The sequence below is a fragment of the Orycteropus afer genome, unplaced genomic scaffold, assembly GCF_000298275.1.
Source record: "Orycteropus afer afer isolate SDZICR_OR568_19922 unplaced genomic scaffold, OryAfe1.0 scaffold00192, whole genome shotgun sequence".
NCBI classification, from domain to species: domain Eukaryota; kingdom Metazoa; phylum Chordata; class Mammalia; order Tubulidentata; family Orycteropodidae; genus Orycteropus; species Orycteropus afer.
The window spans coordinates 5,676,323-5,692,424 of NW_006921779.1; the positions used below are offsets into that span (position 1 = coordinate 5,676,323).

General features: G+C 50.1%; 2 protein-coding genes across 2 annotated transcripts in view; one reads left to right on the forward strand and one right to left on the reverse strand.

Annotated features, from left to right (window-relative positions):
• Positions 1 to 275: 275 nt before the first annotated feature.
• NCDN (neurochondrin) lies at positions 276 to 8,516 on the reverse strand. The gene is made up of 7 exons (XM_007947658.2): positions 8,484 to 8,516; positions 7,463 to 7,603; positions 5,427 to 6,395; positions 4,102 to 4,343; positions 3,329 to 3,553; positions 2,217 to 2,359; positions 276 to 712 (listed from the first exon to the last, which is right to left on the reverse strand). The coding sequence occupies exons 1-7, from the start codon at positions 8,514 to 8,516 to the stop codon at positions 276 to 278; spliced, it is 2,190 nt and encodes a 729-aa protein (XP_007945849.1).
• Positions 8,517 to 12,125: 3,609 nt separating this feature from the next.
• KIAA0319L (KIAA0319 like) overlaps positions 12,126 to 16,102 on the forward strand; it is a 170,255-nt gene continuing 166,278 nt past the window's right edge. Inside the window, exon 1 of the mRNA XM_007947661.2 lies at positions 12,126 to 12,273. Within this exon, the coding sequence (XP_007945852.1) occupies positions 12,132 to 12,273 (142 nt within the window). The 5' untranslated portion in view covers positions 12,126 to 12,131. The remainder of the gene's footprint in view (positions 12,274 to 16,102) is intronic.

Consider the following 16,102-nt stretch of genomic DNA (forward strand, 5'->3'; position numbering starts at 1 on the left):
CCCCTCCCTGGGGGTCACTCCAACCTTCCCCAGCCTGGCAGGGACATCCATGTTGATTTCCAAGCTGATCCCTGCCCCTGTGAAGGCCCGGGGGACAGGATACAGTTCCTTACACTTGAAGGGCAGGCACTACGCCCTCGCCCTCAGAAAAGCCAGAAAGCTAGGGGGTTTGCGGGTAGAGTCTAGAGGAAGATTTAGTTTGGGGGCTTCAGGGAAGATGCCTCCTCCCTCCTTCCCTCACTACCACCCCTGGGTCTGTCCCCAGTGGACACCCCTCAGGGCTCTGACAGGCACTGCTCCAGGGCGGCCATGCGATAGTGGCTGGCTGTCTCCTCGCCTGCTTGAAGCCGCATGGCTTCCCGGCACAGCCGGTTGGCCCGGGCCAGCTCCACCAGGACACCCTGATAGGCAGCCACCATCTCAGGCTTGACGGAGGTGGGGCTGACGCTGCCCAGCAGCTGGAGCAGCTCCTGTGGCCAGCGGGAACGCAGGGCAGCGGGGGCCAGCCAGGGCAGCAGTGGCACGCAGCCTGTGAAGGCCTGCATACCTAGGAACCAGAGCTCCTGTAAGTCGGCCCAGATGCCCTCATAGTCAGGGGACAGGGCCAGCACTGCCTGGTCCGAGCCAGGTGTGGCCCGTGCCACGTGGGACTGTGAAAGGAAGAGGATGGCAGCTGCAAAGAAGCCTCGGGAGGCTGGTGTCCCCTGAAGAGCTGGAAGGCAAGGAGGGTGCAGGGGCATGAACCAGTGGGCAAGCTGCTTTATGAGACCCCACCTTTCCCTTCCTGTGTGGACATACTTCTGTTCCAAGGCAGTAGAGCCTGAAGTCAGACTGTCTGGGTTCAAACCCCACCTTTGAAATTTCTATGGACCTTGGGTAATTTATTTAACGTCTCTGAATCTCAGTTTTTTCATTTGTAAAAATTGGACAATAGTGCTAATCTAAGGAGGCCTGGTGGCGCACTGGTTAAAAGCCTGGTTGCTGACTTTCAAGTCACTGGTTTGAACCCACTAGTGGCTCTGTGGGGGAAAAGACCTGATGATCTGCTCCTGTGAAGATTTTAGCCTAGGAAACCCTAGGGCAGCCCTACTCTGTCCTATCGGGTTGCTAGGACTCAGAATCGACTTGATGGCACACAACAACAACAACAACAGCAACAGCAACAGCAACATCTCAGTACCCTTACTACCAAGAGTTCTAAGGTACAGAATGTGGGAGAGTCCTCCAGCAGTCCCAGTGGTAACCACAGCAGCTGCTTGGTCAAGAGTTCTTCCAAAGGCTAAGGGGGCTACAGCCATTTGATGCTTGGGCCAGAAGGGGGTGCCAGAGGGGAACATGAGCTGGTGAAATGACTTTTGCTTACCTTCTAGGCAGGGGTGTGCCCCCACACAGCAGCAGCTTTCCAGGAGGCTGTTAGTCTAACCTGGTGGCATTTGTGGGGGAAGTCAGCACTGGGGACAGGATGTGGTGGCTCTACTCACGGGCCATGGAGGTGCAGCCTGGGACTGCAGGAGTCTGGGGGCCTTCTCAACCACTGGGCCATGCCTCCCCCTTCCCACTGCAGGGTACCCTGCTGCGGTCCCCACACAGGGAATGAAGAGGCAGCTAAGGGTACATTACACCCTGTTCCCAGGCATCTGCTCAGCTCCTCCAACCTGACAGATGGGGCATAGGGAACAGGCGGGGACAGAGGGACCCAAGCAGACACCCACAGCCAAAGTGGGAGACACAGAGGGCTGGCAGGGGCTGGAGGGGACACCCCTCCCCCCATACTCAGCCAGATTTGGGGAGAGTATTGCAGAGGAATACAGAACCCTGAAGCTTGCCACCAAGGAGGTGAGGTACTGAGTAGACAAAAACCTTAATGGAGGGAAGTTAGGTTTCTGACTCAGGCCTGAGTGGGGGTGGCTCCACCTTGAAAACACTGGATTCTTATTTCCGGGGCCGCTGGGGATTCTAAAGGCCTATGCCTGTGCCTCTGAGCAGGCCTGCACTTAACACCCACCAGACCTTGCCTTAAAAATCTTTAGGAGGAAGGAACGTTGTCATTTTGAGAAGGTGGGGGTGGGGGATGGGAGTATACTTCAGAGATTTCCTCTTGGCTGGAAAATTCTGTAAAATCTTTTTCTGATGATGGTGACTTATGCCTGGAACAGAGGAGGTCTGCCCAGGTCTTCTAACCGCCACTCATTAAGACTGGGTCCCCAAGGGCTTACCTGGAGAGGTGCTAAGGAGCCGGGCCATGAGGAGGCCCAGGGTGGCTACATTGGCGGCTAGCAGCAGCCTCCCCTGTTGCTGCACGAGTGCAGGCAGCGACGTCATCAGGGTGTTCATGAGAGATGTGAAGCAGGCATCACGCCTGGGGAAGGATGGAGAGAGGTGGGGGTTAGTAGAACCACATCAACCCTTTAGAAGACCTGGGATCCTAAGCTCCCAGCATCACTGGGCCAGGCTTTGGCAAGAAATTAGGCAGCAGAAGGAAGAGGTAATACTAGATTGCAACATGGCATCTGGGGAGCAGAGACTGGGTTAGGGCTAGAATGGGAAGATATGCCTGGAGAATTCCTGGGGGTTCAAGGTGTGTGAAATCCTTGTGTGGGGCTGCCATTTGTCTACTATGACACATTTTCACTCTAACACTGTGGTGGTGAAGTTTGTGTGGCAACTTGGCTGGGCGTGGTTGGTGGCTGGGCAGCTGAATGTAATTATTCCCTGGTGAGACTGGTAATTAACTCCCTGGTGGAATCTACTGGAGCAGCTAAGCAGCTGCTTTGGGTATGTGGTCTGCTTCCTGTGTATGAGAAACGTTTTGGGAATGGTCTCTAGCTTATGGCACACTTGAACCCTGCATGTAGCCATTTTGTTGTTCAGCAGCCTGCCGTGCTCTGCCAGTTTTGGGACTTTCAATGGACTTGAATTAACAGCCTGCTGTGTGGTTGGTAACATCGGGACGGTGCCTTTTACTTGTCAACCTTGGGCTTGTCAGTGTCAGCAGCCAGCAGCTGTCTGAGTAAAGAAAAGCCTCTAGCTTCAGCAGGCCGGGAGCAGGAAGCAGAGCAGAAAAGCCCAAGGCTGAGGGGCTTTCACCCAGCCTCTAGAGCCTGACACTTTGAACTTGGACTTAAAACCTCCAAACTGTAAAAGAAAAAGCTCCTGTTTGTTCCAGCCATCCCATTTGTGGTATATTCTTGTCAGAGTGGTACTAGGTAACCAAAACAAACACTAACAGAAACCTGTTGGCACAGGGAAGCAAAACAGGAGACTGAAGTTTGAGGCAAGTTTGAGCAGCCCCCTTTGCTTCCTCCCCAGCCCCTCCCAAGCCCCTCACTTGATCAGCCCTGGTGCAGTGACCACGAGGTTGAGGAAGATGTGGCAGCAAGTCTGCAGGCCGATCTCCACGCTGTCGGGCAACACTGAGGTGTCATGTCCAGGGGATGTGAGTTCCCACTGTTGCAGGAAATACTTGCACAGGAGTGAGGGAGCCCCCTCTTTGATCAGGATCTCCCGGGGCCCATCTTCCACTGTCAGGTGGCACCAGCCGGGGAGAAGGAGCCTGGGGGTGTGGAAGGGACAGATGTGTGTGGGGTTGGAAGAGATGAAGGCACAGAATTTGCTTTTTGGGGACACCCTACCTAAGAGAAATGGAAATTGGGGAAAAGAAAGATACTTCCTTGTAGAGGCCATAGAAAAAATACGAGCTTTGGAGTTACATAAGCCTAGGATCAAATTTGGGCTCAAATGTGGTTTTGAGCAAGTTACTTTACCTCTTTGAGCCTCTTTAAAATGAGAATAAGACTTACGCCATAGATTCACTGTATAGACCAAATGAGATCACTTTGGCAAAAGGTAGAGCAAAATGTCTGGGAAAGAGCAGGTGCCCAATAAATGAGTTCTCTTTTTATAAAGAAATTTGGGGTTGTTAAGTGACATTTGGCAGCCCAAGAGCCCTGTGAGAACAGGTCTCTCCAAAACGAAATAATCCTATAGAAAATCTCATGCCCCAGTCAAGAGACTGGCATAGCCTAGTTTGGGGAAGGGATCCCTGTGTTATACTTTTCTCAGAACAAGGTCTAGGTGGATAGACTATGACTGCAAACTCACCGGAGAGCGTCTCCTGGCCAGGTGGGCCCTGGAGTGGTAGGGGAGATGGCCAGGTTGGCCACCTGCTGGGAGAGGTCACTGGCCTCCTCAGCCTCCTCATAGAGGGTCTTGGCATAGCGGACGAGGAAGGGCAGCAGCTGGCAGACCTCCTTGCGCAGCGATGAGGTCTCCTCGGCCAGCCAGGCGCCCAGGATCCGCACCGAGGCAAACACAAATGGTTCCTTCTGCTTCTCCGACCCCACCTGTTGCCACAGGACCCCCTTGAGATGGGGCAGGACCAGAGACACTCCTCTATTTGGCTACCCCAGAAACAACATGACTAGGAGAGGGTTCTAGCCTAGAAGCCCTTTAGAGGCAGGTACCAAGCTTTGCTGTGCCCTGTGTCCAGCACCTAACACAAAGCAGACACACCCCCAACAGATGCCTGGCCTGGAGCATATACTCAGTGTGTATCTGCGGAGTGAGCCGAACCTCAGACAACACACCCCACACTCATTGGGACTCAAAGCGCATCCTAATCCCCTCTGTGCCCCATCTTGAAGGCTAGAAGGAAATTCACAGGTCCAAAGCTAAGTAAACACTCCTCTATAGTAGCTCTGACATAGGGTAGGAGGATAGGACCCTGGCTACTGTGCATACTCCCTCATCGGTGGGAGTGGCAGGAGGAGATATCCCCTTTTGGGCTAAATTAGAAAGACAATGAGAGTTTGGTAGTGTGTGAGCTACATGGCTTGTGGGTTCAGTGGCTGGAGCAGGCTAGTAAAATGACTAAAGTGAGGACTGAATCCCTGGGACAAGAGGGCTGGACTCTCAGACAGGGAGGGAGGAAGAAATAGGGGAGGGAGTCAAATAGCATTAACCAAACCACTACAGAAACCAAAAACCAGGCTGCCTTGCTCTCTGTCCCTGAATAATCACCAGTTTGTATGTATGTGTATGTAAAACAGTGTTATAGATGGAGAACACACTGCTTCTCGTGTATGTGTTAAGGAGAGGTGTGTCATGTATAGTGTGTTGAGGGGAGGTTGTTGTGTGGGTGGGAGGTTACTGTGTTGTGTGTGTGTCTGTGTACTGTGATGTGAATGCGCATATGGTGTGTGGTATGGTGCTTGTGTGGAGGCTCTGGGAGGAGCGGGGGGGAGGCCAAACACTACTCCCGGGTGTGCCTGCTGCAGCATCAGCGTGCGTGGACAGGCATCTTCCCTGTTTCCCATCACATGTTGGGTGGGTGAGGGGGCACTTCACCATTCCCTTTCCCTTGGTTTCTGGCTCCTGCATTGGCTTCCTCCACCCTGGGATCCATCTATGGACCGTGACACCCTTACCTGCTGCAGGTAGTGAATGACAGCCCCAATGGCCTCCTTCATGATGCTCACGAGCTGCACCTTCTGCGGCTCCTTAAGCAGGGACTGCTCACAGCGGGTGCACTCCTGGATGCCCAGCTCCATGAGGGCGTAGCAGGCGGTTACTACATCCTCTTTTACCTCCGAGCCTGTCTCCTCTAGTGCCAGCCGCACCTCAACGCATGCCAGGTTCACCAGCAGGGCCAGGAACTTGCTCCCCGAGTTGCCAGCCGGGATCCAGTCAGAGCCACAGGCGTGTGCCAAGCGGGCTGCCAGCTTTAGTGCAGGATTACGCTGCCAGGAGCTCAGCTTGCTGCCCAGGATGCGTGCCAGCCCGGCCTGCAGATCCCGGAGGCATTCAGGGGGCACGGTTGTTGGGGGCAGAAAGAGGGGCAGCAGCTGGCAGAGCTCAAACTTGCTGGCATCCTCAGCTTTCTGGAAATCCTCACTGAGGCCTCGCAACACAGCCAGCAGGTCAGGCTCTGCCTCCTTCCAGCACTGGGTCTCGGCAGCAGCCAGCAGCCCCACAAGGAGTGCCAGTGCTTGGTCAAAACCATAACCATGCCCTAGGTATGCCTGACACAGGGCAGATACAGTGCCACCAGCAATGAGGTGCCGGGGCCCGCGGGGTGTGCCTGCCACAGCTGTCAGGCATTGGTAGGTGTCGTCAATCATAGAGCGGCGGGCAGCATCATCGGGGTCCCCCCGGGCTGTGAGGAAGGTGCTAAGGATGGGGATCTTGTTCAGGACCTGGGGATGGGCGGCCAGCTCAGGGTCACTGCAGAAGCAGGCCAGCAGGGCCACACCCAGGGCCCGCAGAACATGGTCGGGGCAGCCATCCGGTGCCTCCTTGGTGGTCAGGAGGCGATTGGGGAAGGTAAAGCCCACAGCATCGAAGATCCGCCGCCGAGTTTTGGCATCGATGTCACCTGCTTTGACTGCCTTGGTCACCTGGTGGGGGGGGCACGTACTGTCAGTAGGATGAAAAAGGGGACGGTCCCTTCCCTGCCCCCTGAAGCATTAAGGACTAGCAGGATTAGGTTATGCAACAGACTCACTCTGGGTCAGGAAGCCTCCCAGAGATCATCTTATCCAGCTCTTTCCAGAGAGGTGTGGCCTCTGGGTTCCCTCTCATCTAAGATACCTCTGTCAAGGGAGGTCTATTTCTTCTCAACCACTCACCCTGGCATTTCATAACCTGGTCAGTGGGGAGGGTCTTCCTGAAGCTTAATCTAGATGTCCACAATCTGACTGGGAAGGGGCTTAGAACTCAGTGTTTAAAATCCTCCAAGGAATAAGGGTCCTCCCTAATTGCTTCCTCTGGAGAAGTCTCTGATCGTTCCCGCCACCTTCTCAGGGGAAATGGCTCCTGTGTCTCGCCGCTCCGCTGTCAAAACACTTCCCCTTCTATTTCACCTAAACACCTCCTCTGCTGCAGTGTGAGCCCTTGACTCTGGAGCCTTCTCCCTGTTGCCATGGCAAACAAGCAGTGGCTGTTCTCCCTCCTCCCTTTACCCCCACACACCAACTACCCCCCTTCCCAGCACTGCAGCTCCTGCTCTGCTGTCCCCAGCTTAGGTTCCTCCAACAAGGCTAAGCCCAAACCAGCTCCCTTATCCTCAACCTACTTATTGCCACCCTGGCTATCCCTTAGGTTTCCTCCCCAGTCACTTCCAATCCTGCTACTCTTTCCACCCCCAGAGCAGCCATCCCCAGCCCTCAAGTACTCTGCACTAGTTACTACCTGCTGCTGTTACCCTATGAGTCAGCTCCCATCTGCTCTGGGACGCCCCAGGCAGCCTCCTCCAGGGCCCCAAACCCTCCTTCACTCCCATTCTTCCCTCTGCCCTCATTCTCAGGGGAGCAAAACAGAGTGCAAAGGAAGGGGTCTTGGCCCCTCTTTGGTGTCTCCGGGGTCCCAGCACCATCTGTATGTCCTTGGAGACTCAATGACCCCATTCCTAGAGAGCCCAACCACCCAGCTCTTCCCACTTCCCAATTTTCAGCCAGTTTCTTACTAGCAGCAGGGCTGCAAACTGCTCGCTGTCATTCTTGGCCTCACGGAGGGCTCCCAGGTAGCGTTCCAGGGTGGGGTTTCGGCCCTCTGCCTGGTTCAGAGCTGGCTCACAATCCGAGGCCATGGTGCTCGCCTTGCCCAACTGTGAACACAAGAGGGACTGAGCATCCCTCTGCAGAGGAGGGGCGGGGGTGGGGGTGGGGGTGGAAGATGGAGGGAGGGATTAGCACAGAGGGAGTGGTGAATCAGGGGAAGTGGGGTACTCAGGACTGACCTCCCTCAGGACAGCCTCTTTAAGGGGCTGGACCTGAAAATCCTTAGGGAAAAGGAAGGGACCCTGGTCCAAGGTCACCTCTGGAAAGCGGGAAAGAAGGACCATGCATCCTGCTGCTCAGTTGGATAGCTCTCCTCACCAATCTCCTGGGGGTGGGAGGGGACTGGCCCCACTGCTCAGCTGTCCCTGGCACCAGAGGCCTGGTCTTATCTCCTTTCATCAAGGCACACAGGGAGGGTGTGGTAAGGACAGACAGGGAGGAATGAAGACATACATGGGCGAAGTTCGATTATCCGGACTCAGGCTACAAGGGGGAAAAGGGCATCCTAGACTTCCTTTCCCCTCCCTTCTTCACAGGAGACAAGGGATGAGCTTCAGCAAAAGTGAGCTTGCAGGGTGCAGACCGTAGGCTTGGAGCCCCCTCTGGGGACCCCACTCGTACAGCCAGGGCTCACAGACGCCCCCGCAGGCTCCTTGCCTTCTCTCCTCTCCCTCCCCCGGGCAAAGGCTGCTGCAGCAGCAGCAGCAGCAGCAGCAGCAGCAGCAGCAGCAGCAACAGCAAAATTAACCCCTTGAGCTCCCCCTCCTCGCCCTGCTACCAGCCTGGAGATGCTGGCTGAGGTTGGAGAAACAAGAAGGGGTCCCAGGTAGCTCCCAGTACAACGGAGAATCCAAAAGCCGGATAATCGAAGCGGGGCTGCTGAGATGGGGAGATGAAAAGGGGCAGAGGGTTTCTGGCGGTCACCACCTGTCCCACCGCAGCCAGGTCACAACACGACATTGATGAAGTCACGACAGGGCAGCGATGAGGTCACACTTCACGATGGCGCGGTGATGTCACGGAGAGATCACGGCAAAATCACGACATGGGATAGCCCCCAAAGATGACAGGGCAAATTAAAAAAATATATAGATATATATTGAAAAGGGCTGTGACAAAATGGAGTCTCGACAGGGCACGATGATGTCGCGATATGGAGCGATGGAGTCGCGACAGGGTCCCCGGGGTATGTCGGCATCGATCAGCGCCCGTTCGGAGAGATCCCAGCTAGGATGCTGGGTAGGGCCCGAAGGGGGCTGAGCTCACCAGGCTGCGGCCCGGAGCGGCGAAGTCTTCTCCGAGCACGATGCTCCGGGAACCTGGGGCCGCTACTGGGGCAGCTGCTCACGCTGCGTTGCCCACTCGGGGCTCCAGGCTGCCGCAGCTCCACCCCCTCCCACGCACCGCTCTCGACCAATCCACGGCTAGTTCACTTCAACCTTTGGCCAATAGCACGGCTGGGCGCTAAGCCGTAGGAGGTGCTGCTGTTGTCGCCATCTTCCTTGTGGGTATTGCCCTACTCTGGGACCTTGAGCTTGTGCGAGGGAGGCAAAGTTGCAGACCGCCTCTCTAGAGCTGGAGGTGAAAGGTTGAGGGCCCAGATTCCTTCACGTGGGCGTAGTACTATCTTCCCAGTGCTGCCCCTCCTCCCCTTCGGGCTCGTGGCTTAAATTGTGCTTCCGGGGGAAGGCGGGCTGGGTTAGTAAGAAAGGGTGTGCTTCCGGGTTGAGTCCGGGGAGGTGGGAGGAGGCGGTGTTTCCGGCGGCCGTGGCTGTCCTAGAAGGCTGAGGCGAGAGGTAGCTGGTCAGGGTGGGGAGCCCGCACTACCTTCTTCCTCTTCCTCTTTCCCTGGGTGAGGAGAGGGAAGGTTGGGGCCCCGACCCCATGGACCGGGAGGAGGCAGAGGCTGCCTAGAGTCAGGGCCCCTCTGTGTGGCTCTGAGCCCCGGTAGGTGGCCGGGGGCGGCTGGCTGCCAAGCCAAGGACCCTGAGCTCAGGGGAGGGGCAAGCGGGATGGGAGATCTTGGGGTTGCGCAGGCTAAGTGTTGTGACTCGGAGGTGGAGCTCCTGGCCTGGCCAAGTTAGCCAGCTGCTTTTGGCCTTGCAGGTGTAAGCTCGGGCCCTAGGCTGAACCCTGCTGCTTTCGGGCTCTGGCCTCTCATGCAGCTCCATCACCTGACAGACTGACAAACTGACCGGACTCAGGGCGCTCCACTCCTTCCACCTACGACCTCTGCAGCCTCTCCCTTAGCTGCTGCCTCTGGTGTGTGATCTCCCCACCAGGATAGAAAGTTGATGCAGAATAAGGCGGCACGATGTGTAAATTGTAATAGGAGACTTGCGTTATTCTGGATTTTGAAGATGATGCCCCAGAGAGGGGCCTGTGGTGGCCGCGGTGAACACAAAGGTGAAAGGAAGTCAAAAGAGAAAGCCTTAGACGGGATTCCAGGAAAGCTGTACCTTCTCCAACCTCATGGTGGTCGTGCCCGACCGATAATAAATGCAGTTAGTAAGGAGCATTAGCAGACTCTCCTTGTGCTTTATGCGATTAACAGACTGGAAACTAGGAACAAATTGGAAAGACGACCTCCCGGAACAGTCTGTTCATTTTTCCAGCTATTTGGAAAACAATGTCTGAAAATATAAGCAAAGCTATTCGTGGCAGTCTGTTCTGTAACTTTCTCAAATATCTGCGACATTTTATTTAATAGCTTTATTCTTGATTACTCATACCACTGAATAGACTGTTTCAAACGTGCTCTGTCATTGTTCAAACATAATCTTATCGCTGTGTACATAAATGGAGTTCCACGTATGTAGCTGACAGACTGAACTATGATACATCCCCCATCAACCCGAAGTATTAAGTAAACATTACCCCCTGCTCTGTCTGAACAGCTGCTGCAACAGAGAGTGCTTTTATTTCTAGTGTACTTGTAACGCCCTAAATGCCAGAACTATTGCAAGCTTTTCTAGATTTTCGTTTGTGAACCATTGTGGGGGTGTGTGTGTTCTCTCCCTGGGTTGTTACCCTTTGATTCTGTAATGAGCTATTTAAATCTTGGTGGTGTGTTCTGTTGTTCCTACCTCTGGTCAGCAAGCCTTTAACTGGACCCTAGGATTGATTTGTGTCCTTAGGCGATTGTAGGTTTCAGAGGCATGACTGGTTTGGAGTTCAAATGAAATTAGCTTTGCCTCTCTCTGAGGCGTTTTGTAAAATACAGCACTTCTAGTCAGCTTGCTAGGGCAATGGTGTTTATTACTCCTGTTTTTGAAACATATTCCTTCTTTTATGCTTCTTTCGCCTACCTGTCAGGCTATTGAAGACAAGTGTTGAGTCACCTTGAGTTTAAAATCCTTTTGTGGCAGGCAGAACTGTGTTGGGTAAGATCCACGCACAGATGCATACACATGTACACTCACCGTTTTCAGCTTGGAAGGCTAGAAAAGTTGTTGGAGATACTTTCTAACTTAGGCTCCATTTCATAATCTCTTGGACATTTCTCTGGCCCACACACCTCCTTTCTGCCCTCTGCTCTCTAACACAACAACTAGAAATAGGAATGGATGAAGGTTAATGAGAAAGATGAAGTACTTCAGTGAAAGCCTTTTCTTGGGTGGGGTGCATCTCAGTTTTGCAGCTCTGTGTGTGTGTGTGTGTGTTTCCTGATGTTAGCACTGATATCCAACTCAGGCAATGGTAATCAGTCTTCCTATATGCTGCCTGGTGGGCAAGGGTGGGATGGGGTTGTTAACTTGTGCCATTTGTCAGGTGTGGCTGACAGTTGAACATTTTGGACAGAACTGCTTAAGAACACAATCAGCTCTCATAATCTTGCCAAGATTTACATAATTATGCAGTATAACAGAGTTCTGTAAGAGAGAAGAAATTGATGGGTGAAATTTTCTGGTGAAAGGGGACTAAGTAATCCAGCACCTAGATTCTAGAGTAGCCGGCATACTGCCTGGCATACAGTAAGGGCTGTGTAAAATATTTGTTGGATGTGTATATGAATGTAAGCTAGGCATTGCAAATGACAAGGGATGGAAAATAGAAGTGTCAATTGGATAGATTTTTAGATAATAGTTATGGGGACAGTAACACACTGGAGAGTGCATGTCTTCCATAAAGACAGTCACATTTTAAAAATTAAAATCTGAGTCAGACAAAACCCTCAGATCAGTTGATCTTTGACGATCCAACCTCTTCTTTTTATGGATAAGAAAGAGTGTTTGGCTGAAGTCACAAAGCTAGTAGTAGCAGAGCTACTAAAACTTAGATCTACTTTGTTTCAGGCTGATCCTCTTTCTGTTCTATCACAAAGGTGGTTTAGATTAGCAAATAATGGAATATAAAGTGTTTCAGGTTTATAATAGATTTATGTTGTTATCCTGGCTATGTCAAAGCTTAGGTTTAAAATTTTGGGGCAGGAATGAACAGTGAAAGACAGACTTGAAATTTTTCTTCCTCTAATCTCACATTTTCTAGCATCTACATTTTCAGGAATCAATTATTAATTACTTGGCGTATAATTCTCTTTCTTTCTAGTGTACTGGTCTGCCTATCTGGAAGGCCATGGAGAAGAGACTGGAAGTCAAGCCAAGCTCTGGTTCCTGGATTTTATCGAGATATTGTTGGCAGACACTCGTGAGGTGGTTGAGAAGCCTGTACCTGTTCTATGCTTGTTTCTGCTTCAGTGCTCTGTCATTGTCAACAGGTACCATTTTCTCTATAGATTAAGTTTTTAAAAAAGAAAAAGGCGTTCTGTGTATGAATCCTTCAGCTCGTTTTAAAGACTTTCTGAAAGTCTTTTTTCTTGTCAGTTCTTTGGTTGGCATTATTCCTTTCAGAGCATGGAGTATGAGAAAACAGCAATTTGAGAAAGACTTCTGAGTGTACTGCCATTCTGGTAAATGTTAGAAATGGTCGTTTTTTAGGTGGGCACTTAATTTGTTGGGATTGATTTATTTGTCTATTTTTTTTTGAAACCAAATTTTAAATTAGATTCTTTTCTTTAAGGAAGAATTAGCATAATTGTTTTGAGATTTGATGAAGGTGTAATGGAAAAAAAAAAAAAAAAAAAGATTTCAGAGTTGGATGGACCTGGGTCCTGGAGTGAGGTTCCATTTAATAACTATGAAACCTAAAATTTCTGAGGAAGGTTGGGCTCTGTTTGCCTTGGAGCAGCAGAGGAAGAAAGAGTCAGATATAGGAGGAAATGGAACGTGTGGCTAATTGCTTCCCTAAACAACTGCCTCTTTTGCCGTGAGACTAGAAAAACTGGATGGTACCCAGCTACCATTACTGAACCTTTTTATCAAAGATTTTATAAAAGAATCTTGATCAAAAGGCAGTAAATTGAGAACACAATGTCAAATTCTTATGGACTCCAGACTTTCTGGAGCCGTGGAGGGTGAATGAACCCCTGAAACTATTGTCCTGGGATAATCTTTAAACCTTAAACCCAAAATATCCCCTGAAGTCTTTTTAAAACCAATTAATAGTTTAACTTAAGTAGTAAAAAATGTCTGCCTTGGGCATTATATGATTTTAAGAACTATCTATAGGAGATCAAATTGACAACAGCAACTTGAAAAATTAGATGGGAACCTTAAAGGGCAGTAAGCTTATAATAAAAGTGTAGGAACAACGTAGAATTAGAGGTTGAGGATGGTTACACAATCCAAAGAACGTAACCAGTGTCACTGAAGTACACACGTAGAGAGTGTTGAATTGGTGTATGTTTGCTATGTATATGCCAACAACAAAATAAGTAAAATTAGAAATTTTCTGAGGAAGGATAATAACTACTTTATAGCTTGATTTGCACGATAACATAATTGAAGTGTGTAGTACAACACTCTACACATAAGTGCTTAGTCAACGGTACTTTGATCCCTTCCCTTCTCTTGTGTTCCGTTCCCTTTCCTTCCCCTCCTCTACCATTCCCTTCCCTTAACATTTAGAACCTACACTTACAGGGAGAATATGTTCCTTGTTTTTTGCATAGACAGGGGCCATGCTGATAGATTTCATAAGGTATGTTTTCCTCCTACTGATTATTTCACCAGGCTAGAGCCTCTTGCCAGGAAACAGTGCCAAGAAGGCTGAATTTCCATGGAGAATACCCTTTCTTTCCCTCTTTCTTCCTGTCAGTTCTTTTGTTGGCATTGTTTCGTTCAGAGTTTGGAGTGTGAGAAAACAGCAATTTGAGAAAGACTTCGGTGTTTGCTGCCATTCTGGACAAATGACCAAAAGCTTTCTACTTTGGAGACCACTGTCAGGGATAACTAATAATCAGGCTTTTGCTCTTCTAATTGCAAAAGTTTCTGTTGTTTTTTAAAAGAATTGGTGGTCATGATCTTGAAAATCAAGTAATTACTGTATTTAGCAATTTCAGTAACATCAGCTTTGGTGGTTTGTTGTCCCGCAGTGGTGGTTGATGATTGCATAATTATAGCAGTTGGAATTGCAGTTGACAGAAAGCTGACCTAAATGTTTTTACCCCAGATTATGTTTTGCTACGACAGCTATTTCAGGTCAACATTTTATGTAAGAACCTTTGAATTAAATAAGTAACTGACTTAGCACCACCAGGGTCAGAAAATCACATTTCTTGAAGTGCACCTCCTACATACTGGGCTCCTGGCTATAGACATTATATGCCTTACCTCATTTAATCATCAACTAATCCTAAAACACATAGTTTTATTCTCATTTTATAGATGAGGAAATTGAGGCCCAGAGAGGCAAAATGATTTGATCAAGGTCACACAGCAAGGACATGACAGAGCAGGATTCTAAACCCAGGTTTGTCTGCTCTAGAGCTCACGCTTTCTCTTCTTCTTTGCCTTCTCACCACAGGTTAGATCTTTTGAATCTTTTGGAGGACCAAAGACAATTTTTTATCCCAAACCATGATGAGCAGCTTGTTATTTGAGGGATTCAAAGCATAGAGGAAGTAAAAGCAATTTTAAGTTTTTCTGTATTTTCCAGTTCAGCACTTGGTTAAACAGGATTGTGAGTTCATTGGACTTAGCAAGTTTGTAAGTCCCCCAGTCTAATCTATATTATCGTTTGCACTTAAGGCTTAAAAACAGTACACTTGTGAGAAAATTGATTATAAAGGTGCACAGGTGGTGGTGTTAGGCGTTCTGGTGGGGATTAGATGGTACCAGTTCCATTTTAGAAAAGCTTGGAGCTTTTACCATGGGTGTAGAAGATCAAGAACTATGTGTGTTCAAACTGAGGGAACATGTAAGTGACAAATGACAGACATGTTTGTTATGTGTTTTAATTTATAGTAGGAGGAGCTCTGGTAGCATAGTGCCTAAGGCATTTGACTGCTAACCAGGAGGCTGGCAGTTCAAACCCACCAGCCACTCCTCGGAAGGAAGGTTGGGCAATCTACTTCCGTAGTGATACTGCCTCGGAAACCCAAGGAGGGGTCGCTATGAGTTGGGGCTGACTTGATGGTATATAACAACAACATGCAACTGAGGTGTTTGTGGCCCACTAAGGGGATTGGACAGCTTGCTAATAATGCTAATATTATAACATAGCATGGCACGTTTGTGGAGGTAGGACCATGCAAATAAGATATATGGAACCTTACCAAGGGTTGGTCAATTTTACCAGGTTGCTAGGCTTAAAACGAGCCATATCAGAGGCAGAAAAGGGAGGAACCTCATGACCTCCAAGAAAAAGAGATGGGAGTGGAGTGCGTCCTTTGTACTGGGGATCCCTGCACTGAGAACCTCCTAGACCCAGGAGACAGAGAACTTTCACATCAGAGATGGAAATAGACAGTGAGAAGCAGCAGCAGAGAAATAGTAGCAGCAGAACCAGGAGTCAGCACAGTGGCCTTCCCAGCCCACCACTGAGCATCTTTAGGCATGAGGCTTGCTGGTGGAGAAAGGTGCCTCCGGGTTTTGGTGGAGTTAGGTTTGCTGACCCACGGAGCTGGAGCTGAGCACCTTCTGTCCAGGGCTTACTGGTGGAGTGAGGTGCCTCCAGGCACTTACCTGCAGGGCTAAAAGCTTTGTAATGCTTGCCAGAGCTGGACAGAGTCCAGGCCGAGGGGCCAAGGACCAGAGAGAGGCATGCCTGCAAGGCATGGCTGAGAAGAGGCCGTCCTAATTGAAGAACTATATGCTGAGCGTTCCTTCTGGATTGTTCCTTCTCTAGTAAACCTAAAATGATCCTGAGTATTTTCTGTGAGTTCTGTGTGGCCATTGCGATGAATTACTGAACTCAATTGAGAAGTAGAATGCTGTGGGAGGGATGGTTGGTGTCAGATTTGGTAAAAAGGTTGGGGGGTGGAGGCATGTCTGACCTCTGCCTCATAGGACTCGGCCTTGGGCTGTTAATGCAGATGATTCCATCTCCCCCTCATGAAGTTAGATGAGGAGGTCAGAGATCTCTGCTATGCCATCATCACAAAAGCAATATCCTAATAAAAAAAATTGAGAAAGTTCATGAATAGATCTGTAAATAAGAAATTGAAATGATTTATTGTTGTTGTTGTTGTTGTTATGTGCCGTCGA

Coding starts and splice junctions, on each gene's coding strand:
- NCDN (XM_007947658.2), bottom strand. CDS start 8,516: ATGTCGTGTTGTGACCTGGCTGCGGTGGGACAG. Junction 7,604..8,483: donor ACCTGGCTGCGGTGGGACAG/GTGGTGACCGCC, acceptor TTGTGTTCACAG/TTGGGCAAGGCGAGCACCAT. Junction 3,554..4,101: donor TGGCCAGGAGACGCTCTCCG/GTGAGTTTGCAG, acceptor CCACACCCCCAG/GCTCCTTCTCCCCGGCTGGT.